We start from the raw sequence: 24205 nt of genomic DNA, 5'->3' as shown, positions 1-24205 counted from the left end.
AAGAATCTGTCTTTTTGTCCAAGTCCAGTTTTCTCGGATGGTCAAAGTGGCGTATTTCTTAAGCGATTGGAACATGCATTTTTCGCGTGTTCATATATCATTGGATGAACCATATGTATACGTTTCAATATATCATTGGATGAATTTTGGACAATACATTTGTGACATTTTTCTCGAAACGGACAGAAACGCTTTTGCCATTTTGACTCGTTTTATCAAAGCTTATAAACAGGGGTGATGCCAAGTAGGTGGAAGCATTTCCGCATGACTATTCTCGTTGCTTCACAAAGTAGGAGACGGCTTGTCTCCTCTGCTGAACCAATGACCTTTTTTTAAAAAATGTTCAAGAGAAAGATGAATTATTGATTAGTGGTGGAGGGTTTTTGATTAGGCTAAATAGAAAAGCAGGAACTTTGAGGATGCTTACCTGACAATTGTTGTAGAATCTGGAGAACTGTTCGGATAAGCCGTATAGGTAATCGCAGAGCACGTTCGGTAACAGTTTAGTGCACGCTTCCTCAACCGTCTGCAAATTATGCACACACATGGATTGGCAATTGTTACTAAGAAAAAAATAAATCGAATATGAAAGTAACACTATATAATCAGCATGTGTCCTACCTCGGAAAACCGAAGTAGGTGAAGCCCTAGTGCCCGTTCGTCTGCATGATCCAATGCTAGCTTTCCTTCCTGCAATAAAATAAGTGCAATACACAGACTTGGTAGGTAAACACACATATCATACACAGAGCTTTAAAAATGACAACAGGAAGTTCAAGTGCAGCCAAGATGACGAACAGAAGATCAAAAGATGAACAATGATAAGAAGAATTAAGTTTCATGCTGCTACCATACCTTTTTCAGCTCATCTATGTCTTTGCCTGACTTTTGGATGATTGCGCAGATCCGAGCATGGGCGTAAAGAGGTAAAAAGCTGTTTTCCCCTGCTCATGACATATGATCAAATTATTCAATAAGCATGTGCAGATGACTCCATACAGCAAATATGTAGACTAGCTTTCAAATTCCAGTACCTTGTCACAAAGCATTTGATCATAGCTGAAACAATAACTTGCCAATCTGTTGTTCTTCAGGTCAGCAAACCTTGAAAAGAAAAAATTAAACAACACCACAAGTTAGATGTATAATTCAGTATCACCAGCAGTAATAATAGAGATGATACTTACTTCATCGTACTGTATCCAACTGCCTCAGCTGTTTCGTCCATTTCCTCGAGTGTCCATTCTTTGTCCTTGCCTAACCAGAGAAGAACATGTGAGGGACGAGTTAGACCACGTAATAACAGAACAAGCGAACAGATTTCAACAAAATCCAGACACAAAGTTATATACAAATTAAAGTAATATACCACGCTCTAGAAGGGCCCTTTTACTGTAATACTTGGCCATATCTAGCAAATCAGCTAGACGAAAATTATAAGCATACCAACTATTAAACCGCCTGCCATTTCTTCCAAGGACTACACCAAAACCAACATGGCTAACTCTAGGGTAAGTTGTATCATTGGTTGGAAGCCATCCTGCTTTTCTGGCAGCCTGATTCAGAGAGTAATAGGAAAACAACAGTCACGACCGACATAACATTCCCACAAATCGACCAGACCTTAAATAAAACTAATATATTCATCAAACCTACTTTGAATAACTTATCAAAGTGGTTATGCTGGCCAGCATCTGTCATATAAATGATCCACTCAGCTTTCTCTTCATTAAGCCGATACCTGAGCCAAGAAGATTTTTACATAATATGCAAGTTCATATTACAATTACGACACAAAAAGTCAAAATATATGAGGTAGATATATAATATAGACTAGTAAGTTAACTCACCAAAGAGCAGCCATATCTGTTGTGCTATAGGTAAAACCACCATCTCTCTTGACAAGCATGAGTGGTTTCTTCGAGCCTTCGATGGATATAACACGAGCACCATCAATTTCTTCAACCAACCCCTTAATGGTCAATTCCTCAATCATGTTAGAAATGTAAGGTTTGTAAAAGCTTTCTCCCTGTCATGAATCAAAGTATTTTCCATTAGTTAACCCATCGATGTATCTCTCTTTCCATTCTACTTAAGAAAATATAGTAAAGGTCCAGCTATTTCTTATACCTTTTCTTCAACCTCAACTTGGAGTTGCTGAATAATCTTGGTAGACTCGGCTCGACTGATTTCACAAATCTTAGCCCAAGCTTTGGCGTAAACAGGATCTCCACCCTGCACAGAAGAAACGCCAAAAACAAAAAAAGACATAAACAAAGAGACATGATAGTAAGTAAGATTCTGAAGCTGCATACTGAGACACTGCCAAGTGCCAAACATAAAAAACGCAAAAGTGATTCGGGTTATACCTGAAGACGGACCACAGCACGTCGTGCCTTTTTTCTAAAGTGAGGATCCTCGTCAAATTTTATTTTTGAGTGGAAGTAAGAAAACTATCAGATGACATCTAAAGTTAGAAACTGAATTGCTTTTGGACTTTCACATAAAGAGCAACATTTGGTACAATAAAAAAAAGAAGTGTAAAGCTTGAGAGTCCGTCCATATGAAGTAAGGCAGCTGACCTGAATATGACCAATTGTTGTCACAGACTCACTAACTGCACCAGGATATACCTCAAAGAGGTACTCGATTAGCATACCAGCCTGTAAGGGAGGAAGCAAAGTAGGCAATTTACATTCGTTTGATAAGAAACAAAAAAGACAATGAAGAAATCAGTTGGAGGGAAGAAAAAGTAGCTTACATTTGTTTCCCAGTCACCAACATTGTTTCTGCGTAGAACATGAACCTTTGAGTACTCGAGCAATCGAGCAATGGTGTCACCGATGATAGGTGATCTTAGATGACCAACGTGCATGTCTTCTGCAACGTTGGGAGAGTAAAAATCAACAACTGCTCTCTTAACCGGAAGAGTAGGCGCCCATGTGTCAATTCCATTGATTAGCATATTCTCAATGCTCTGCTTGGATATAGACAAAAAAAAATTATGTAAGATATGATCATATGTAGAACAAGTGAGCAAATAAACAAGAGTGAGTTAGTACCTTGGCGATATAATCATCTGATATAACAAAATTGATAAATCCAGATCCAGTAACAGAGCATGATTTCACCATCTCAGAGGCAGGGAAATTTGAAACAAAGTGCTATGTGAGAAAAAACAAAATAAAAAGAGTTAACAAGAATCTACTACTACACGACCATAATAGAGCATGGAAAAGACCTAACCAACAAACAAACCTGTCCAGTAGCTTGAGCAGAATGGGACCGGAAAGGTTTTGGCGACAACATGTGCAGTACATCGTTACTGCAAAAAAAGCAAACAAGAATTGAGTAATGAAACTGAAAAATATTCCATTAAGGTTAAACGAGAAAAAAAGATGGAGCAACAAACCATTGATAATCTCCATATATACGATGTTGACCTTTGGACGCAACAATCGAGAGTTGCGCACTAGCGGGAGGAAAGAGCTTCTTGAGTTCCCGTTTTAGGTTTCCCCTGAATTCCCCGGGAGTTACACCTGCCAGTTCTTCCATGTTGTCTTCTTGGTTGCGATACAAGAAACGAGAGAGAGATTTAGGGCTCAGACTGATCAACCTTTCTCAAAGCGATTACCAAAAAATCTCGGAGATAGAGAATTTATAAGCCTAACCCGGTTATGTCTCTTTTCCATCGGTTTGTTTGGTAATAAACAAATTAATCTAAAATTTATTAATAACCGGATTTTGGTTTAATTTCTCGTCATCGCTTACCGATTAAACCGAACCAATGACCTAAATTGCGCTCCAAATTTTGCCAGTCTCTCTCTCTCTCTCTCCTTCATCTGATTCTTCTTTTTCTTCTCCGGTGAAGGTCATTTTATCAATGGCGGCGAGGTTGAACACTTCGCTACATAACGCCCTCTCTTTGTTAAACCCTTTCAACACTCCTCTTAATACAAAAGCATTCTATTCTAGAAACACCTTCAGATTTTCCAAAAAGCTTCAATCTTTATCCGGTAAAAGAGCCCTCTACTGCACTTCCTCCAGCCTCGGAAGTCAGGAAAATGGCGTCGATGGAGCTGAAACATTTGTCCTCACCACTCCTCTTTATTACGTTAATGCCCCTCCTCACATGGGTAGTGCTTACACCACTATCGCCGCTGATTCAATTGCTCGTTTCCAGGTGTGCTTCTCTCAATCACTCTCTCTCTGACTTTTCAAAGTTTCAATTTTTATCTTTTTTTTTGGAGAAATCAAAGGATTGATTTTGTGGTTGTTGTTGTTGATTGTGTAGAGGCTGCTTGGCAAGAAGGTTATCTTTATCACAGGAACAGATGAACATGGTGAGAAGATAGCTACATCGGCAGCTGCTAATGGACGTAACCCTGCTGAGCATTGTGATCTTATTTCTCAATCTTATAGAGCTCTTTGGAAAGATCTTGATATAGCTTATGACAAGTTCATTAGAACTACTGATCCTAAGCATGAAGCAATCGTTAAAGAGTTCTATGCTCGGGTTTTCGCAAACGGTGATATATACAGAGCTGATTATGAAGGACTTTACTGTGTTAACTGCGAGGAATATAAGGTTTGAATTGAGGAAAGATATATATATATATATACTTTCTTTTCTGTGTGTGGAACAAAGTTTTATAGGTTTGTTTTGGTTTTGAATTCTCTAGGATGAGAAAGAGTTGCTTGAAAACAATTGTTGCCCTGTCCACCAAGCTCCATGTGTTGCAAGGAAAGAAGATAACTACTTCTTTGCTTTATCGAAATATCAGAAACCTCTTGAAGATATTTTGTCCCAGAATCCTCGTTTTGTGCAACCTTCGTATCGTCTAAATGAGGTACTCGTCCTTGTAGCATTCATGTAGTGCTTGTGGACCTTTGGTGATACAGAGTATTCAGAACAAAATAGAGACTTTTTCTTTTAGTATACCGCAGTCTATCTTAATCCTTCTTCTAATAGGCTCTTTTATAGGTTCAAAGTTGGATAAAGAGTGGCTTAAGGGATTTTTCCATTTCTCGAGCATTAGTAGACTGGGGAATTCCTGTTCCTGACGACGATAAACAAACCATATATGTTTGGTTTGATGCTCTACTCGGGTATATATCCTTTCTTTTGTACTAGAGAACTATTTATGTTACTGCTTGATTCTTCATTATTAACTTATAACTTTTGTATCAAACTGTGAGATTTAATTTTAACGTCGATTCTTTTCTCTTTTATTACAGTTACATATCAGCTCTAACAGAGGACAATGAGCAACAAAATCTAGAAACTGCTCTTTCATTAGGCTGGCCTGCTTCATTGCATTTGATCGGAAAGGTTAGCTTAGACACATTATGGACTCTTGTGATATTAATCTGGTTCACCTTCAATATGTGTTTCTAACTGGGATTTGCTGGAAAGAATAACAATCCTGTGATCATAAAATGTAATTGTTGGTTCTTTGTATTTTTTTTTGGTTCAGTGAAATGTAATGAAACAGTATAGTTAAATGATTAGGAGAGAACTGTTTGTTTCTTGCTTATATCTATTCTGGATGACGTCCAGAAGTACAACCTTCTTTACACATGTGTTACCAAATTCATGACTTTCTATTTGTATATTTGATAAGTTCATTTTTTCTGCAGGATATTCTTCGATTTCATGCCGTCTACTGGCCCGCCATGCTTATGTCTGCTGGTCTCAACCTTCCCAAGATGGTGTTTGGCCATGGGTTTCTAACAAAGGTATAGAACCAAAAAAAACCTTGATGCTGCATATTCCCTGTTCAGTGTTGGAGTTCTCTAGTTCTTTCCAACTTCCTTCACTCATGCTTACATGTAAGTGGAATACTGGATTATTGATTTTCTGATATCCCCATGGTTATCAAATAATAGGATGGAATGAAAATGGGAAAATCGTTGGGAAATACTCTAGAACCTTTTGAGTTGGTTCAGAAATTTGGGCCAGATGCTGTCAGGTACTTCTTCCTTCGAGAGGTGGAATTTGGAAATGATGGGGACTATTCAGAAGACCGCTTTATAAAAATTGTCAATGCTCATCTCGCCAACACAATAGGTGTTTTTTTCAATCTACTAAAACTAATTCTTAGGTGGTTGTCCAGTCTTTTGAAATCTGTTCAATAATGTATCTCTCTTCAGGAAATCTCCTTAACCGTACTCTTGGACTTCTTAAGAAGAACTGTGAGTCCACATTAGTGGTAGACTCGACTATTGCAGCTGAAGGAGTTCCTTTGAAAGACACAGTGGAGAAGCTGGTAAAGTTCCAAAATGAAATCTTTGACTTCTCTATGCATTTTTGCATCTCAAATGGCTTCGTTAAGTCAATCCTTCCTTCTCAAATTGTACCATTCTTCTCTTAAAAAGGTTGAAAAGGCTAGGACAAACTATGAAAGTCTGTCACTATCATCGGCGTGTGAAGCTGTGTTAGAGATTGGAAATGCGGGAAATACCTACATGGATCAACGAGCACCTTGGTTCCTGTTCAAACAAGGTGGTGTCTCAGCTGAAGCTGCAGCCAAGGTCTTTATCTGCTTTCCCTAATTATACTATACTTCATAACAAAACAAAGGATTTTGTTACCAATTTGATGGTTAGAGAATAATATCAGGTTAGTGACTTGTTACCTGCCTATAATAACTACAGGATCTGGTGATAATACTGGAAGTAATGAGAATTATAGCGGTTGCGCTATCCCCCGTTGCGCCTTGCTTAAGCCTGAGGATATATTCACAGCTGGGCTATTCACTTGATCAATATAATAGCATAACCTGGGTAAGAAATCATCATTTCCAACACCTGATTTTTAGTGCCGTTGAACAAAAAACTTCATGATTTAGCGGTTTTATTTATTTTAGAATGACACCAAATGGGGAGGGCTAAAGGGAGGACAAGTAATGGAGCAAGCGAGTCCCGTATTTGCAAGGATAGAGCTGAATCCAGAGAAAGAAGAAGAGGAGAAGAAGCCAAAGGTTGGTAAGAAAACCGGAAAAGCCAAGGTCAAGGTAGAGCAAACTCCGACTGTAGCTGAAGCTTAGATCTAACAATTTTGGTGAATGGAGAAGCTCTTCATATATAGTTTTGATTCTATACTTTTTTATATCTCTCCTTGATGGTAAAGTGTATTAAACACATGAATCAACAAACTCCATGAAAACAAAACGACTCTATGTTATTATTATCATTAAAGAATCTATCATCAGTAAAGGTGAAAACGAGAGCCAGTAATAAGGAAACAAGCAACGCGAAAACCAGAGAAGCAAGAAGAGAAAGCTAAGAAGAGAAAAGCAGCAAAGCCTAAACCAATGGCTACATCAGACTGCAAACAAAAGGCTTTGTTAGCCGTACATGTGTCACCTCCCCTCATCGTTCTAGCCAATGCTGCTGCTGCCGATCCTGCCGATAGCAATAGGTACGAGAACACCTGCCCCAATTTGAACATATTACAACTTAATTATTATAAACATTACACAATTAATTAATTAAATTTAAGGGAGATCAACTTAAAGAATAAAATAATTAGAAGCAATGATTGAAAACATGTTTTACTTTAATGACGACTTTAAAAAGCTTTTAAAAAGAAAATTGAAATTGAGTGTAGTTAGTTACCTGGTCATGGCCAAAATCGAACCAGACCTGGAAAGCTTCAGGCCATAAGGTGGTTTCTCTTGAGAATTCCCAAACGCAAGTTCCCATTTCAAACACTGAATATAACGCCACGATCGCGTTTGCCACAAACACGAATCTGCAATTTTAAAACTCCCGATTCTGATCTTCAATTTCGAGATAGATTCGCTCATGGTTTTCAAAAAAATTTAAGAGTGAGAAGAAGAAGAGTCGAACCTGAAAGCGTCGAAATCGTACCAGTGAGGAGAACCGGAGCCGCGGGAATTGGTGAGCATGAAGACGGCGGAGGCGAGGGAGAAGGAGAAAGAAGCGAGGCGGAGGAGGAATATTAAGGAGTTGAATCGGCGGAGTTTCTGAGCTGTGACGGTTGAGTGGAAGTGAGTTCGGTCCCGGGATGTCGGAGATTCGCCGCCGTTACGGAAACCATGCGGCGAGCGCATGGCGGAGTTGAAGATCGGCCGGAGGAGATATGTTTTATACAGTTAACGACGGTGATGATGATGAACTATAAGAAGAAGAAGAAGACTCATGAGAAGTGCGGCGGGTTTTTAAAAGTGATTTGGTTGCAGTCACGAGGCAATGAAGGAGAGAGAGAGAGAGATAAGAAAGAAAGAATGAGAGGGAAAGTGATGCAAAAATAAGAGAAAGGTAAAGAGAGACTGCCAGAGAGAGACACTATAAAATATACATAAATTAATATTCTTTAAATTAATATTCGCTATAAATTAATAAATTTTTTTGAGTTGAACTAATGTAAAAAATGACACAATTTAATAAAATAATAAGATAATATTTTTTTTTCAAGTCTCATGTAAAAATATAGTCGCATCAATATCATAAATTAATAATGATATAAACTAAATATATCTATATATAAGAAAATTTAGTGAAATATAGCTCTATTGTTGTTTGCCTATTCTTAAATTTGCATTCTTGTCGGAGCTTTTCTATAATCTTTCTCGTTGCATCAAAAACTTTTTGTGTTGTTTTCTCAAATTGTATCCAAAAATTGTAGTGCATCTTACACACGGTAGTTGCTTCTTTACGTGTAATTGATTATAAAGATACTGTAATATCTTCTATGACTTCATCATGAAGAATAGTAACAATAGTTTCTTCTAAACTATGAGCTTTTAAACATTTATCATTTTCACTTTGATAATCTAGTAAACTATTGACATCAATCATATTACGATAGCCAAAATTATAAATTAAGAAATATAAAAGTGTGAATTATAACAAAAATATCTTATTTTTAATCGAAAATATTGAAAACTATGAAAATAAAAATCTCTTCATAAATTAATAATTATTAATTTATCGATAAATTAAAACCTTTATAAATTAATAAAATATCGTGGTCCCGACCTTATTAATTTATAGAGGTTTTACTGTAGTTTGAGAACCGAACTGGTTTAATGTCGGTGTTCTTGATTGTTTTGGTTTAGGCTCGTTCGTGGTTCAGTTGGATATCAATGATCATACCAGTGTTGTGAGAGGAAAAAAAAAAAAAAAGATTGATTATCTTTTGTGGAATATGTTTTTTTTTATCGTCTGGATTTATTATTGATTGCAAATTATGAGAACAATTACATATGATTCTACCATGGACAATTCCTTCCGACCCTATTAGATTCACTACAAACACTCTTGCTCTCCTGCTTCATGCTCTTGTTGGTCACCTTCCTTCTCTATGCTCACTTTCATGTGTATATAGAATCACGGCGAACGGCGATAATTGTGCATCACTGGAGATTTTCTGTAAATTTGCCTCCATTAATCTGCACAATTAATAAATCGCTTTATCCGGGGCTCGAACCCCATACCTCCTGGTGTAGAAACATTAATGAACCCTAAACCAACCATTGGGCCAAGGGGACTTCCACTTGTGGAATATGTTTACTATTTAGAATCTATTAAATAGGCAAATAATATTTTTTTAATTTTATTCTTTAACATCCTTTTATAATTGATCAAATATTATCGTAAAATCTTTTTTTTTTGTATTTTGGTATATGGTTAAAAATGGATTAAAATTATAAGAAAACAAAAAAAAAACATTCTTTACAATGATATCTGCACAGTAAAACCTCTATAAATTAATAAAGTCGGGACAATAAAATTTTATTAATTTATAGAAGTTTTAATTTATAGATAATTTAATCATATTTTATTAATTTATGAAGATATTCTTTCATTTCCATAACTTTAAAATTTTCTATTACAAAATAAAATACTTTTGTTATCATTCACATTTTCAAAGAATTTTCTTAATTTATAATCTTGGCTATCGTAATAGGATGAATGTCAATTATTTAATAAATTATCTAGGTAAAAATGATAAATGTTAGATGTTTAGAGTTTAAAAGAAACTGCTACAACTATTCTTCATAGTAATGATAAAGTCGACAAAATTATTGCAGTACTTTTAGAACTAGTTATATGTAAATAAGCAATTATTGCATCTAACACTCTTTATAATTTTTGGATGCTATTTGAAAATACACCAACGAAAAAAAATTAGAGATGAACTCCAATCAGAATAAAAATTCAAGAATAGACAAACAACAATAAAGTCATATATCACTAGATTTTCTTAGATATATATATATATATATATTAGTTTATTTGATTATTAATTTATGATATTGATGAGACATATTTTTATATCGGAATCCTAAAAAAATTATTATCTTATTATTTTATCGAAATTTGTTATTTTTTACCCTGGACCAACTTAAAACTGGAAGAATTTATTAATTTATAGCGAATATTAATTTAAAGAGTATTAATTTATAGAGGTTGTACTGTATTAAATTTTTTTATACATCTCTTAAATTATTTAGGCAAATAATATGATTTGCATATATCTTCTAGTGGCATCATGAGATGTGTAAAAACAATAACATTTTTTCTATTTTTTAATTTTTAATATTAAGTAGATAACGCGACTTATTATGGATAAAAAACTTATGCTAAGAAATCTAACAAGCCTAACTAATCATAGATCTTTTGGTTGATATTTTCTTCTCATCTTTTGCATAAATATCACCATTGTAAGTTTTTAGACTTACCAATAATCATAGTCTAGGTTTATTAACCTTAACCGAACCGGGTTGATTGTAACCATTACTATTCATATATGATTCAAAATGACAAAATCCCTCAATTTTATATGCTTTTCGATAATTAATAATAAACGTGAAACGGTCGAAACATTAATGCAAATGAGCTTTTTTACGTAAGTGGTCAGAGAGATTCGACCAAACAGGTGAGAGCTATAGAGCTAGAGAAAGTGCACTTCGAAACGAAATATTTTGAAACTCGGTTTTTCATATATTATTACACTGCACATTTCTGACTTATCATTAATATAAGACACCAATACATTATTTTAAGAAAAAATTACTAGACTAGTAGTATCGAGGAGTCCAAAAATTTAAGACAAAATACGAAATGAAAGTAGATCGCTTTTTTTTCATTCTTGAGGAAGTGCACATTTTACCCGAATTCTCTGCCATAATGGTACAGAACTATAGTATCATTGGAGTCGATACACGATTCACTTTAAATATAAGAAGCCAAGTCGGCGGGTTGATCCGAGTGGAGAGAAAAAAAAAGGATTGAATTCAAAATATTTTCGGGGATATTTATTTTCCGGACGGACAAGACAGATAAAATATCCCGACACAGTGACATCTTGATATCGCCACGAAGAGGAAAAAAAAACTCGAAAGAATCCAAAAAATTTTAAAATTGGATTTATGTCCAACGGATCACACCGTACATAAATCATGGTTTATTATTAGAGTAGGTCCTTAATCGTTTCACTTACTAGAGTAATACATATTTGTTGGAAAAAGACATATAACCACCTTTATAATCTTATTATTATATAAGTGCCATTATGAATTAATTTTTGGTTTAAAAAAACTTAAATATATATTAAAAAAAAAACAAATATAAACCATGATAAAAAAAAAAGATTAGACCTAGTTCTCTTTTCTCTCTCGAGCTCCAGCCCGCGGTGGTGTGTGGTGGAAGCGCCCGCTTCTTTCTCTCCACACAATCCCCATATGTCCTCCGACAGGTACATCCCAAACTTCTCGATTCATCCTAACTCTACCTCTTCAATTTTGTGTTTTTTCTTTTGTATTGGTGTAAAGGTCGATGCTTTTTGAAGCTGGTTTGGTTTCTGTGGAGGGTTCAATTGATTTCTTTATCCCTTTTCGTTTTAGGATACTGTGAAGTTCTTTGTCCGTGGCTCGTGCTTGAAAGGGGAAAATTGTGAATTTTCTCATGACTCTAAGGATCCGCCGAATAATGTAATGTAATCTCTTCTCAAGATTGTTTCTTTCTTTCTTCTTTAATGCGGGTTTTGAATTTTGAGTCTCAAAATTTTAGTTAACTTGTTTTGTTATGTAAAATTAGGTTTGCACATTCTACCAAAAAGGGATATGCTTTTACGGGAGTAGATGTAGATATGATCATGTCAGAGCTTCTTCCAATGTTCATAGACCACCTCTTACTTCTGATTCTGAGTCTCCTGATCGCTCTTTGTGTTGTGAATCTTTCCACCAATTTCCATAATTTTGCTTATGTATTGGGAATTTGGTCATAACTTTAAAACCGTAAACCTAAATCAAGATCTGTTCTTTTCTGTGGCTTAATATGTCTGTTGTGAATCTTTCCACCAAGTTCCATAATTTTCTGGGTTGTTTTGGTACTCTGTTTGTACTCGCCATCAAGACAGACGAATTTAGTAGCTTTATGGCTTCATTGCCTCTGTTTAAGTAATTGGAAAGTGAAAAAGCTTCTAGTTTTGAATCCATATATGTGAATGAAGTCATAGAGACTGTATGATACACTATACGGTTATCAAATTGATGATTACTTGGTTTAATGATTTTGCCTTTCCATTGGGAGTTTATTGTATACAGTTTGTCCCTTCTTGGTTCTTGTATATAGTGATAATTTAAAAGATTTCTCACTTGTTTGTTTGGCTTTTGATGATTTCTCAGGTTACAGTGCAAGTGTTTTGTGTAGGTGAGTAATAAGTTACCAAAGAAGACCCTCGGAGACTAAAATATGGATTTGGATACTTAGGGTTTAATAACAACAATCACATGTTATGTTAGCTCTAGTGAATTATAGTCTTGTTGTATACCTCTATTTGTATTGTTGGATAATTAGAACATCCTATTGTTGTTTTGAAATTTATAAAATTATTATTTTGCTCTTCATCTACCTTTTGAGTAGCTTCATACCACCATTAGAGTTATTGTGCATATATCCAATTGTCTTGATGACGTTTATAAACCGACAAGTCAATTGCCTCAAACTCCATTAGAACATGGACATACGAACCATGCAAATGAAAATAACATGGTTTATTTTTAGATCATGAAGATAAGTATTAGCTAATCCTTAGGCCATAAAAAAAATTGCAATCATAGTGATCTCCATCAACACTTTACCAATACATACATATCCAACTTTGTACAAATTCAGGTATCTCTTAGCTTAGGGCAATTTTGTCTTTTCACCATTTAGGTAATCTCATTTAACCTAAAAAATTAATTTCTAATGTTGATTTAAATTTCTTAAATCTCTACCAATTACAAACTCTATCACTACACTAAACGCTAAGTCTATGAATTTTAACCTATTTTAGTAAGCCTTAACTCTATCACAACACAATTCAAAAACTCTATTCTCGACAATAACTCTATCATCAACAATAACTCTGTTGTCACTATTTATTAGTCTGCCATATAACTCAATTCTACCTTCTTACTTTACCACTACTACAATTAAGTCTATCGCCTATCTCTATTTCGACCATAACTCTAAGAATCTTTTTCTTGCTTACTTTACCACCAATAAAGTTAAGTCTACGGCTGATACTTACTCTACCTCAAAACTCTATGGATTTTACTAACTCTACCATAACTATTTATCTCTCTGCCACGTAACTCTACTAGTGTTTTAATTCTCTCATATAAATATATCTCTACTGCCACTCTACTTCAATCTACCACATAAATCTAAGTAAAACCATAAATCTGTTCTCTAACTCTACCAATTTCTACTAACTCTACCGTCACTATAATGGTAGACTTATGGTTTGACGGGACATTTTCTCTCCAAAAACAGCTCCTTTTTAACACTCTTTTTCCTATGTGGCTTTTAATTACGATGGCATGTAACATTCTAGTAATAAACCACTATTTATGACCTAGTATAGTAATCCTCCCTTATTTTAAAAATGGATTAGGTACACAAAAAGGCAATAAAAACCAAACATTTGTTGCTATTTGCTGCTGTCTGTCTTTTAAATGTTTTGTAACAAAACTGTTTGGGTAATTAATGCTGGAGTTGTTGTTAAAAGAAAGTTTGAAAATGACGTTCGAGCCATCTCCTCCTATTACTACTACGCTCCTTTTCACGAGAACAACGAAAAACAAAACCAAAACTAAGTTTTAACATCAAACTGTTCTGTTCACATATTTTGGATCTCCTTGTTGTTTTTGTTTGCTTAACGATTTACCGTATTAAACTCAAGATAATATAATTGGCCTTTGTATCAGCTGTCTATGGATAGTTAACTGGGAAGATGGAGTAGAGTAATATTAATATTGAGTAAGAAAGAAACCTAGCATATGATAGCTACTTGCAAAAAGTTTGGGCTGACACATTCGTGATCCGTCATGTAACCGAAATATGGACAAGTTCACTGAGATAATAATTTGGATGCTCGTATCTCATGTATGAGCTCGTGAGCTAGACCGCACTCTTCATAGACATCGAGTGGTTCGAGTAAGGGTTTTGTTTCCTGTGACCGTGGCTACATCATTGGAAAGTGGAAACCATTATCTCCAAATTTGGTTGAACAACCAGTTTTTAAATCAAAACAATCAAGTTAAGCGTTGTTAACAGCAACTTTTTAAAGACTCGTCTAGAGAACAGAAGTATATGAGTATATCAACCGAACGACAACATTGAAATATTCTTTTCGAATTCTAACTTCTGACCTTTTGCAATTAAACAAAACTATCCATTAACGATAATCCCAAAACCAGAAGTTAAATTTAAGAATTACCCCAAAACCAGAATAAAGTTAAAAAAGAAAAGCCAGATCAAATGAATATCAAAAGAGAATGTGAAAACGAATCCATTAACGATAATCCTAATATATGGAGTGGATTTGATTCCACTACAATATTCCAAACCTTAAAAGCCAAACCCAAAACCAAAAGAAAAGAAGAAAAAAAAAAAAAAAAAAAAAAAAGAAGAAAAGAAGAGCTGCTTTTTGACAGTCAGATTCATTTGCTGCTTGCTTGAAGATGGTTCTGCTAACGCTCTCTCATAAGATTAGAATAGAAATTTTCTACAACACGAAAAAAACGCAAGAGAGAGAGAGATGTTCACAGCATCTCTTGCGATCTTCTAACACAGCGACTCACTTTCTTCTTAAACTCCGCTCTGTTGTCTCTCCATTCCTTTGCTGCTTCCACATTTGCCGGTGACTCGTCGTTGGGACCCGAGAGCATCGATATGATACTCAACACAATGCTTTCTACCTGCATCATACAGACCCAACATTAGCTTTAATGTATCTCTGTTTTCTTTTCTCATATGATCTAATAAGAGAGAACACTCGAACACTATCGATTAAAGAGGTACAGAACAGATAAATCAGTATGTAGTACATATTCCACGCAAGTACCCTTATACTTGAAAGAGGTTTAATCTAAGTTGCACTATTCTCCAGAGTACTCCTAAGGACTTATAAATTCCAAGAACATTTTAAAAGCAAGTGACACAAATGCGGAGCGTATAATAAGCTCAATATCAAACAAAACCAGTCTCTTTCTAAAACCTTTCTACACAAGAGAAAGCTAGCTGTATTCCAAGAATGTTAGGCTATAAAGCAGACCCCAAGAAATCGAAACCCATAGATAACTCAGCCCTGCATACAAACTACGAGGGTACTGAAGCTAAACGGTGTGAGAAAAAGATGAAAATAAAACACATACCGTATGAACAGGGGTCCAACGTTCTGAGGCAAGCTCGTATCCATTAGGATCATCACCAGGAGGATGAAGAATAGAAATGCAAACTTTTCCATCAGCATAAACTAGAGTAAAAAAAAGAGCACAAAATCATCATCAGAAGACTGAATCTAAAAGCTCGAGGTAAACCAAAAATTAGTTATCTCCAGAAGAATTAAATCCACACACCATTAGGATGCCACATCTCTGAGGTGAACGTCACAGTTGGTGGACTAACAGGATAATTCTCTGGAAACGTCATAATTGCATTAAAAAAACCACCTTCACTGCAAAATCAAAAGCAATAAAGTTGCAATACCATCAAACAAAAACATAAGAGTCTCTAATAAGAACACATCAATAAGAAGAGACGAGGTAAAAAACACAAGTCACTCATGTTATCCTCAATCAAACAATAACACAAGTGGGAGCACAACAGAACCAATCAAATGGAATCATCTTAAGGCAATGCAAAACAAACTACAACTTGATCAAAAACGAATCCACCACTAACTTACATTGAGATACTAAAACAGAGGAAAAGGGCTGATTTCAACAAGCAAGACAAATTAGAAAAGAAAGAAGAAGAAGAAAGAAACTTACTACAAAGTATCAGGAGGACCCATAATTGAGACGCTCCATTGGAAAACGTTAGTCTCATCAACGAGGCCAGCTGAGAAACCATCAACAGGTTTCTTGCACAGATCTGAAAAGAACCCAACAAAATTAGACCACAATACTCGAAATCAAACCCAATCCAGAGCAAGAAAACATAAAATCACAAATCAAAAACCCTAGACGGATCGAACTAAGAAAAATAACAAAAAAAAAAAAAAAAGAGAAACCTTTAAGTTGTTTCTGAAGAAGAAGGCTTGCTTGATTGTTTGCCATCGTTAACAAGCCACCGGACGAGAGAGAGAGAGAGAGAAGGAACTAGATTCGTGGGGGGGGAAGATGAGGTTAAGGCCAAAGGATTTTGTAGACGAGAGACGAGAGACGAGATGTGATGGTTTACAGCAATCAAACCGTCTCAGTATTTACTACGGAGTACTTTTTTAGTTTTAGGGTTGTTTTTTTATATAATTAAAAAGTGAAAATATACCTTTGACACAAATTTGGCAATTAATTGCTAGATTAACACTCCAATTTATCCAATAACTAGAATGACACAATTTTTAGGTAAAATGACTAAAAACCTAGATTTTTTTTAGCTTTTTTTTAAAACGAAAATACAATATAGCATTTAATATTTTGATTTAAAAAAATGATTAATGAAAAATATAAAATGATTAAAAAATAGACTAAAACCCCAGAAAATATGTTATTTTTTTTTTAAAACGAAAATACAATAGCATTTAATATTAGCATTTAATATATTGATTTAAAAATATGATTAATGAAAAATATAAAATGATTAAAAAATAGACTAAAAACCTAAAAAAATTGTTATTTTTTTTTAAAACGAAAATACAATATAGCATTTAATATTTTGATTTAAAAAATATGATTATGAAAAAAACAAAATGATTAAAAAATATGATGTTTATTGTTTTAATATAATTTTTAAAAATAAAATATGACTAAAAAATCTGCTGTCACTATAACAACATAAAACAAATCTGTTATCATTGTATTCATATATAATAAATCTGTTATCAAGCAGCAGATTTTTTAGTAGGAAAAAACAATTGTTATAACATAAGAAAATCTGCCATAACGTATATTGTGCATGTGGGTCAATATAGCAATTTTAAAAAGACTTTCGAAAATCTGTTATCAAACAACAGATTTTTCCATCAATCCAAAAATCAGTCATAACTTACAAAAAATCTGTCACCACTATATGTCAAACTAGCAATTAATTTTACGTTTATAAATTTGTCGCAATGTGACAGATTTTTTAAGTGAAAAATAAAACTGTTACAACAATCATAAAAAATCTGCCACAAAATTCCAAGAAAATTGACTAAAACAATGAAAATCTGTCATGACTTTATAAATAAGTCTGTCGCGTTAAGAAAATCTGTTGTTCACAAAAAAACTGTCGTTACACACTTCAAATAAATCTGCCATAGAAACAAAATCTGCCGTCAAACTCTGCAAATTAATCTGTCATCTAAAATAAGTTTGCCAAAGAAAAACTGCCATCGACAATAAATCTGCCACTTACAAATTAATCTGCCATTACTTGTATGGCAGACTTTTATAAAAAAAAAAAAAAAACGAAATTGCAGGAATTTTTAACCAAGGGTAATATTGACTTTTTTTTTCCTAACAAAGCAAAAAAGGGTATTTTCGGTATAAAACTAACCTAACTGACCCTTAAATTTTAGGAGTTAATCTAGCAATTAACTGCTCAATTTGGGTCAAACTAGTGATTTTCCCAATTAAAAAAAGGGGCAGTGTGTGTACTTTATATTTTTGTTTTTGTTATTTATTCATAACAATGGTAAAATCTTAACAATGGGATTTTTTTAAAAAAAAAAAAGAGGAAAATCTCCAATTTGATTTTCGGTTTAGATAAAATAAAAGAAATCAACGTGTAGCGGTTAAATGAATTGAATAGCCGAAAGCTAAAGGTTTAGCCCGATTTCGAAAAGCCGAATGCCTCGAGTAAAAAAGATCAAGACGGAGATCGAGAGCAAGTCAAGGACGTAAAGAGGCTCGGCCATTTAGATAGAGATGATGACACCACCAAGACTAGCATTTTAAAAAAGACTCGAACCATAATTAACAACAACAAAATATCATTATACCCGGTTTAGTTAGACATGCATTGTGTGAGTAAAAAGAATGATCTAGAAGAGATCCCAACCACAATTGCTAAATCTTGGAATTGAGTCCAAGAAGCGAAGACCAGACCACGGAAGGTCATATGGAAGAAACAAGCCCAAAACAAAGTCCATACATTTTTTTTTTTTTTTTTTATGATTTTACTTCAAACCAAAAAAAAATACATATGGACTCGATTCACCTCTTAATTCCGTTACCGCTGAATCTATTTCATCGAATGTATTATGCTATCAGCCTCAAACGTACACCGATATGAAAGACTAACATCTTTTCTTTCTAATTTAACTAAACTTAACATCTAACCTCTTATTATAGTACTCCTAACACATTACCACACACTTGATCTTTCTGCACCCCGATCAGTTGTCCACGATAGTTTAATTTAACATTTTCCTCTCTAGCTTTATTTCATCCGTAACTTAACATTGCTCTAAAACCGATCGCATGCGAATTCAGGAAACCAAAAAAAAAGGAAATCAAAAGTGAATCAGAGTAGAGTTGATTCATATATTGGTAATTGTTATCCATGAACATTATGTGAATTAGAAGAAGATAAGTGAGGTTATGATTTGAGGGCATGTGGAAGAACGTGAGCTACTATTCTCGGTTAGACCGTAATATGAAAACTTACAATTAAAAAATAAAATAAAATAAAAGTTAAACTAAAAAGATGTACTTTGGGCCTAAAGTTGCATTTAATATGTTGTGGACTATGGTATGGAGGACGAGACATGAACATTTTGTTTTTTTCGGACAAAAGACGAGACATGAACATATATGCTTTCTCTTTTCCTTTTGTGTTTTTTGTTTTCTTTTCTTTTCTTTTGACGCATTTTGCTATTTTTGCACTTTAATTATCAGGTATATTTCTAAAATTGGATTGGGTGTGTGCCTTATGAATTTACTTAACTCTAAGTCTCTAATGCTAAATGGGAAAGAGAGCGATATGATTTTGGGAAATACACACTTTATTCGAGGGCATTGGTTTTTGCAAAAGTATATCCAAAAGACCAAGATTCCACAATCCCTTGGAGATTGGCACTCATCAAGCTACCACTCGTAATCAATTCCGTTTATACACAATTACTTGATATTCTTTCTTATTCGGGTTGCTAAAGACTTATTTCTCAAATTTCATAAGCAGATGTATTGATCTCGTACCCTCAATAATGTCGCGGGAGAGGGAGACATTGGTCGAAAACGTTTGTATTTTTATAAATAACGTTTTAAATCAATAATGAATTTAATATTTTTTTTAAAATAGGTTAAATTGAATTATATGATTACATGCATCTCTCTCTCTCTCTCTCTCTCTCTCTCTCTCTCTCTCTCTCTCTCTCTCTCTCTCTCTCTCTCTCTCTCTCTCTCTCTCTTGTGTATGATTGTATAAATGGATGTATGTACACATACATATGTCCGTACTTTTTGATTCAATCTGGTCTTACGTTTGTTTTGTCACTTACGACAAAAAATCCCTGAATTCCTTATAACTGATTTTTCCATTGTTCTTTAGCTCGAGCCTATGTTTTAGTTTCTATCTATAATTGTTTATTTGTTTTGTTTTAGTTTCTATAATTTTATGTTACACATCCTTTTAACATATTTATTTATAGAATTTGTGAAAAAGCTTCATAATAAGGGCATAATTTAAAAATATCATTTTTACATGCATCGTTATATTTAAATTTTGAAACGTATTTATATCTAATTATTAATGAAAAATAGAAATATTTTTAATGCGAAGTCTTTTTTTTTGTTCTTGATAATAAAATGAAAAAAATGCAAACGAAAACATTTGCGTTTTTATATGTGTTATATCTCATATTTAAGAAGAAAAAAAAGAATATATTTAGTTGGACCGAAGAAGTGAATTATATCCTCTCTTTTTTTTTTGGTGCAAAGAAGTGAATCATATCCTCATTTGAAAATAGATGTTATTTTGGAACTATAGTTTGAACACTTAGCATATACATTCAACAAAAAAAATTTGCTTTGGTCAGAGTTAAGATTCGACTTAATTACGTTTACATACATTACATGCTCTATAGATGTCTCATAATGGGTCTCCAAGAAATTGAGAATTTGACTGATTATTCAATGAACACACAAAAAAAGTTTCCATAATCAACTCTTGAATTCATACATCACCCACACCTCTAGCTATATATAGCCAATAACACCAAATTCCGATAAACACATATATTCACCAGAACCAATTAACATACTCACACTTTGAATATTTTAAACGATGAAAAAGATAGTTTCATAATTAACCATACCTTTCCTCTAAGCCCCAAAATTAGCCTTTGGATACAGCTGCATGGTTTGATCTCTCCTCAGTAATAACACCCATGGCAAGCGATCAATATATAACCCAACCAACAAAAGAATTATCAAGAATAGCTAGTGCCCGAAGACTTAGAATGAGAGATGGCCTGTCGAGTTGTTGGAGGTAAAACCGGTCCAAGAACTATTACTGCCCCATGATGTGTATTCATTGTTCCCGGATGAGTTTATGTTAATATTCCCCAAAAAGTTTCTCGATAAGTTATTTAGTCCGTTCGCATCTCTACCCTGATCCTGATCATTCTCTTCGGCCTTCACATTTCTCGTTTGCTCGGCTTCATCTCCGCGTGAAGCCAACTCCATCAAGGGTTTAGACATTAGCTGATTGGAATAGTCACTACTCTTTTGTTGTGGATCGGCTTGATTAAGACCTTCATTACCTTCTAGTAATGGATATATAGCATTTGAAGACTGTATCAACCCGTTAGTGTTGATTAAGAAAGGGGTTTGTTGAGTTTGTTGCGATGAAGGTATCCTCCATGGATCCAAGATCCGACCACTAGAACTCATCCCACTTATCACGTTGCTTATTTGAATTCCCCCAAAATCTAACCCATTGTTGTTTGAATTGTAGTCTCCAAGGCTTTGGAGAGGTGGCAAGATGGGTAAGTTCGAAGTAAACCCCGGGCTTTGGCCGTAGCTAAGAAACTTGCTAGGGTTTGAGTAACTTGGGTGAGAAGTAAGTGATGAAGTAGTGGCCGTATTGTTATCAGCCGAGACCAAGACCGTAGATTTCGATCTCCCTCCGTTGGTTTTGCTTCTCTTGTTCCTCCTAAAGCCTCCTCCAACAGGAACATTCCTCAGGGCACCACCACGTGTCCAATAGCGGCGACATGTTTTGCAGAAATGGCGAGGCTGAGTAAGGCTATAGTTATTGAAGTAACAAAACTTTGTATTGGTTGAGTCACATCTAGGGCAATTTAGAGCTGCTTCAGGCAATGGGACTTTCGCTATCCGAGCACGTTCCACCATTGAATTCACTCTAGTTTGGCTCGAGCCAGCCTGAGAAGCCGGTGGTGATGAGAGCTGCCTTAAATAATTACTAGGGTTCTGGTCAGCTGTAACACACTCTAGCTGATGTTGGCTCCCTTGCTGCATATATTAACATAATTAGTACTTAGTTTTCAGGATTGCAATAAAGCAGAAACAAATTATAAAGAAAGGATTCGAGTTGGAAACATTGGTCGTTGAGAAAAGAAAAGAGACAACTGTTCTACTTTGACAAGAATTGAAATTTATTATAGTTGTTTTTTTGACAAAGCTGCATAAAGAAAATGGATGAATAATAACGCAGATTAAAGTCATAGTAACTTTTTGTTTAATTCGATGGCGGTGTCATAAGTTAGACAAAGAGAAAAATACATTCTATAAGGAAAACAATATGCATAACTTCATAAAACCAAAGTCCTTAAAATAGAAAAATAAAGATCAAAATTAAACTCATCTTTATATTAATTACTGGTATATTCGAGAGAAGACATGAAAAAAAGATTTTATCAGCTTAAGAATAAGTAGATACGCGATTTTTTTTCCCACAGAGAAGAACAAGAGAAAGAAGCTAAGTAGCAATTTTTTAGAACGAAAACTCAATCTTCATATATCTTGATCGAAGTTATAAGAGGAAAAAATGAATGAATTAAGAACATCTGATATCATCATAAACGAATATTACCTGCTGCCAGTTGTGTGAATCAAACTGATTCACTGGAAGAGATGAGAAATCCATCTTTAAATGGTTTCTTTTTTTTTTAGGTAAGAGGTCGCAGATATGGTGGAAAATCACATCATACATGAAAGAATTGATCTAGAGAGAGAAGAGAGGAGAGGAGCTGAATGAGATAAAAAGAAGAAGAAATGAAGTTTCCTTTGTCTAATTTATTGTGTTTCTTAATTCTCTTTACTCTTTTTTTTTTTGTTTATTTTTCTCTTTCAATTTTCATCATTCTCTTAGGCTCTTTTATTTCTTTTTGTTTTCATCAAAAAACCTTCTTATTTATTGTTAACCTTTTTGGAATTAAGTGTCGATTTAAAGAAGTTTTTCTATTATGCTTATTTTCGCAAGTCATACGACGTCATTGTGTGTGTCTTGGTTGTATCACTGTTTATATCAAGTATGAGTTTGTTTCATATATGTTATAGTAATATTAATCTCGCACATTTGTTTCCGTATGAAATTGATCAATTTCACTACAACATTAGGAAACTATGATATCATATGTGTGTATTTTTGATGAAGTAATTATATATACATTTTTTAATAAGGATATCATATCTGTGTTAGTATTGTGTATGTTACTTGTCAATCAATGAGAAAAAGACGATTGAAATCTAAGTTGGTAGATAATTCAGTCCCTTGTCCGATCCGATTCCACTTCCTAAATATATTGTATTTCATTAGCAACGATAAATTTAAATATAATTCTTTTATGAGAGAAACGACAAGGAAATATAGTTTTCTTAGCATGTAAGCTTTTTTTTTTTTCTTTCTTTGCATACGTTTACAGACAGTGGTGCCCAAAAAGAAATGTGAAGAGCAAGAGTACTGGCCATGCAGAGAGAGAAAAAATAAATAAATAAATAAATAAATGCAGAGAGAGAAACCTAGGCAACTCCCTTCAATTTTTTTAATTAAAAGGTCAAAAAACAACGAGAGAGGCGAATAATTAGCTAGATTAATATATATAAAAAAAAAAAAAAAAGATTTGGAAATTTATAAAGAAACAAATAAAGGTGAATTGGTAGTGGGGTGGTCTTTGGTGGAGTTGTCACAATCGAGTGTACCTTTGTTTTCCTCGGGTGTGACCCAAGTTTCGTTTTTCATAGTATTATTTTAGTTATCTTTCTTATAAATTTTCGTTATTGTTGTTTTTGTCTTATAAAAATAAATTACCTTTGCATGGCGAGATTTTATAGATTCCGAGCGGTCAGTCTTAAGAATGATCCAAGAACTCTTATGATTAATATTAAAAGTAGACACTTTTAATATGGTTTCCTTCAAACATATGATAATACTATTAGATTTTGTGATCCAATAATCGTTCGGTTTTTTTCAGAACTTGGATATCAAAGAAGAAATTATAATGTGCTGATTTGGATAATTTGCAACACAAGATAAATAAAAAAACTAGAATGTATAATTAAGCCAACAAATCAAATCATGATGACTCTACACGGTTGTTTCTTTCTTTTCTTTCGTGATTCTTGATGTGACCCTAATATAACTTACCGATAACATTGAATGATTGAAATTAATATATTTCGAATTATGATCACCGGCCAGTCTATATGTATATGATGATTTATTTTATGCTTACAGATGTGAGGTGTACGTATGATTTACTGATTTAGTAAAGACGGACATGTTTGTAGGAAGG

The 24205-nt window shown here is 34.1% G+C and overlaps 4 protein-coding genes, 1 long non-coding RNA gene and 1 pseudogene across 13 annotated transcripts; 2 read left to right on the top strand and 4 right to left on the bottom strand.

The window, feature by feature from the left end:
* Positions 1 to 78: 78 nt before the first annotated feature.
* LOC147946140 (arginine--tRNA ligase, chloroplastic/mitochondrial-like) lies at positions 79 to 3620 on the bottom strand (annotated as a pseudogene). Its single transcript, XR_015597498.1, has 16 exons — positions 3413 to 3620; positions 3259 to 3325; positions 3063 to 3164; positions 2762 to 2977; positions 2583 to 2663; positions 2370 to 2453; positions 2131 to 2235; positions 1851 to 2029; positions 1657 to 1741; positions 1370 to 1556; positions 1188 to 1257; positions 1035 to 1104; positions 856 to 944; positions 622 to 690; positions 428 to 526; positions 79 to 326 (listed from the first exon to the last, which is right to left on the bottom strand). The product of XR_015597498.1 is annotated as an arginine--tRNA ligase, chloroplastic/mitochondrial-like (transcript).
* A 115-nt stretch (positions 3621 to 3735) lies between these two features.
* Positions 3736 to 7226, top strand: LOC104781421 (methionine--tRNA ligase, chloroplastic/mitochondrial). Its single transcript, XM_010506091.3, has 11 exons — positions 3736 to 4183; positions 4295 to 4588; positions 4683 to 4850; positions 4985 to 5109; positions 5239 to 5332; positions 5641 to 5739; positions 5890 to 6070; positions 6154 to 6269; positions 6379 to 6534; positions 6658 to 6786; positions 6870 to 7226. The coding sequence occupies exons 1-11, from the start codon at positions 3884 to 3886 to the stop codon at positions 7047 to 7049; spliced, it is 1842 nt and encodes a 613-aa protein (XP_010504393.1). The 5' UTR covers positions 3736 to 3883; the 3' UTR covers positions 7050 to 7226.
* Positions 7163 to 8302, bottom strand: LOC104781422 (CASP-like protein 4C1). 2 transcript variants are annotated; one of them, XM_087511476.1, is made up of 3 exons: positions 7855 to 8302; positions 7621 to 7779; positions 7163 to 7435 (listed from the first exon to the last, which is right to left on the bottom strand). In XM_087511476.1, the coding sequence occupies exons 1-3, from the start codon at positions 8076 to 8078 to the stop codon at positions 7375 to 7377; spliced, it is 444 nt and encodes a 147-aa protein (XP_087367602.1). In that variant the 5' UTR covers positions 8079 to 8302; the 3' UTR covers positions 7163 to 7374. The 2 variants fall into 2 exon arrangements, with proteins under 2 accessions (XP_087367602.1, XP_087367601.1); XM_087511475.1 differs by having other exon boundaries at positions 7621 to 7756; positions 7855 to 8295.
* A 3165-nt stretch (positions 8303 to 11467) lies between these two features.
* Positions 11468 to 12881, top strand: LOC104781419 (uncharacterized). 7 transcript variants are annotated; one of them, XR_015597075.1, is made up of 4 exons: positions 11468 to 11728; positions 11877 to 11963; positions 12070 to 12147; positions 12660 to 12881. It is a non-coding gene; the product is annotated as an uncharacterized LOC104781419 (long non-coding RNA). The 7 variants fall into 7 exon arrangements; XR_015597076.1 differs by having other exon boundaries at positions 11512 to 11728; positions 12070 to 12129; XR_766908.2 differs by having other exon boundaries at positions 11512 to 11728; positions 12070 to 12199.
* Positions 12882 to 14650: 1769 nt separating this feature from the next.
* Positions 14651 to 16782, bottom strand: LOC104781418 (ubiquitin-conjugating enzyme E2 14). Its single transcript, XM_010506089.3, has 5 exons — positions 16538 to 16782; positions 16296 to 16398; positions 15882 to 15979; positions 15678 to 15778; positions 14651 to 15221 (listed from the first exon to the last, which is right to left on the bottom strand). Exons 1-5 carry the CDS (start codon positions 16581 to 16583, stop codon positions 15066 to 15068), a joined length of 504 nt encoding a protein of 167 aa, XP_010504391.1. The 5' UTR covers positions 16584 to 16782; the 3' UTR covers positions 14651 to 15065.
* Positions 16783 to 20559: 3777 nt separating this feature from the next.
* LOC104781416 (dof zinc finger protein DOF3.6-like) lies at positions 20560 to 22762 on the bottom strand. The gene is made up of 2 exons (XM_010506088.3): positions 22504 to 22762; positions 20560 to 21923 (listed from the first exon to the last, which is right to left on the bottom strand). The coding sequence occupies exons 1-2, from the start codon at positions 22621 to 22623 to the stop codon at positions 20904 to 20906; spliced, it is 1140 nt and encodes a 379-aa protein (XP_010504390.1). The 5' UTR covers positions 22624 to 22762; the 3' UTR covers positions 20560 to 20903.
* Between the last annotated feature and the right edge of the window lie 1443 nt (positions 22763 to 24205).

Source organism: Camelina sativa, chromosome 4, assembly GCF_030686135.1.
Source record: "Camelina sativa cultivar CO46 ecotype springtype chromosome 4, ASM3068613v1".
NCBI classification, from domain to species: Eukaryota; Viridiplantae; Streptophyta; class Magnoliopsida; order Brassicales; family Brassicaceae; genus Camelina; species Camelina sativa.
Note: the sequence above shows the minus strand (reverse complement) of the source record. Positions and strands in the feature narration are given on the sequence as shown.

What these genes read in the sequence shown, in the direction of transcription:
- LOC104781416 (XM_010506088.3), bottom strand. Translation starts at nt 22,623, where the DNA reads ATGTATGATGTGATTTTCCACCATATCTGCGACCTCTTACCTAAAAAA. An exon ending in ATTCACACAACTGGCAGCAG is followed by an intron (nt 21,924 to 22,503) that starts GTAATATTCGTT and finishes TAATATATGCAG; the next exon opens with CAAGGGAGCCAACATCAGCT.
- LOC104781422 (XM_087511475.1), bottom strand. Translation starts at nt 8,078, where the DNA reads ATGCGCTCGCCGCATGGTTTCCGTAACGGCGGCGAATCTCCGACATCC. An exon ending in TACGATTTCGACGCTTTCAG is followed by an intron (nt 7,757 to 7,854) that starts GTTCGACTCTTC and finishes TTAAAATTGCAG; the next exon opens with ATTCGTGTTTGTGGCAAACG. An exon ending in TCGATTTTGGCCATGACCAG is followed by an intron (nt 7,436 to 7,620) that starts GTAACTAACTAC and finishes AAATTGGGGCAG; the next exon opens with GTGTTCTCGTACCTATTGCT.
- LOC104781418 (XM_010506089.3), bottom strand. Translation starts at nt 16,583, where the DNA reads ATGGCAAACAATCAAGCAAGCCTTCTTCTTCAGAAACAACTTAAAG. An exon ending in TCTTCAGAAACAACTTAAAG is followed by an intron (nt 16,399 to 16,537) that starts GTTTCTCTTTTT and finishes GGTTCTTTTCAG; the next exon opens with ATCTGTGCAAGAAACCTGTT. An exon ending in AGAGATGTGGCATCCTAATG is followed by an intron (nt 15,779 to 15,881) that starts GTGTGTGGATTT and finishes TTTTTACTCTAG; the next exon opens with TTTATGCTGATGGAAAAGTT.
- LOC104781421 (XM_010506091.3), top strand. Translation starts at nt 3,884, where the DNA reads ATGGCGGCGAGGTTGAACACTTCGCTACATAACGCCCTCTCTTTGTTA. An exon ending in CATTGCATTTGATCGGAAAG is followed by an intron (nt 5,333 to 5,640) that starts GTTAGCTTAGAC and finishes TTTTTTCTGCAG; the next exon opens with GATATTCTTCGATTTCATGC. An exon ending in AAGACACAGTGGAGAAGCTG is followed by an intron (nt 6,270 to 6,378) that starts GTAAAGTTCCAA and finishes TCTCTTAAAAAG; the next exon opens with GTTGAAAAGGCTAGGACAAA.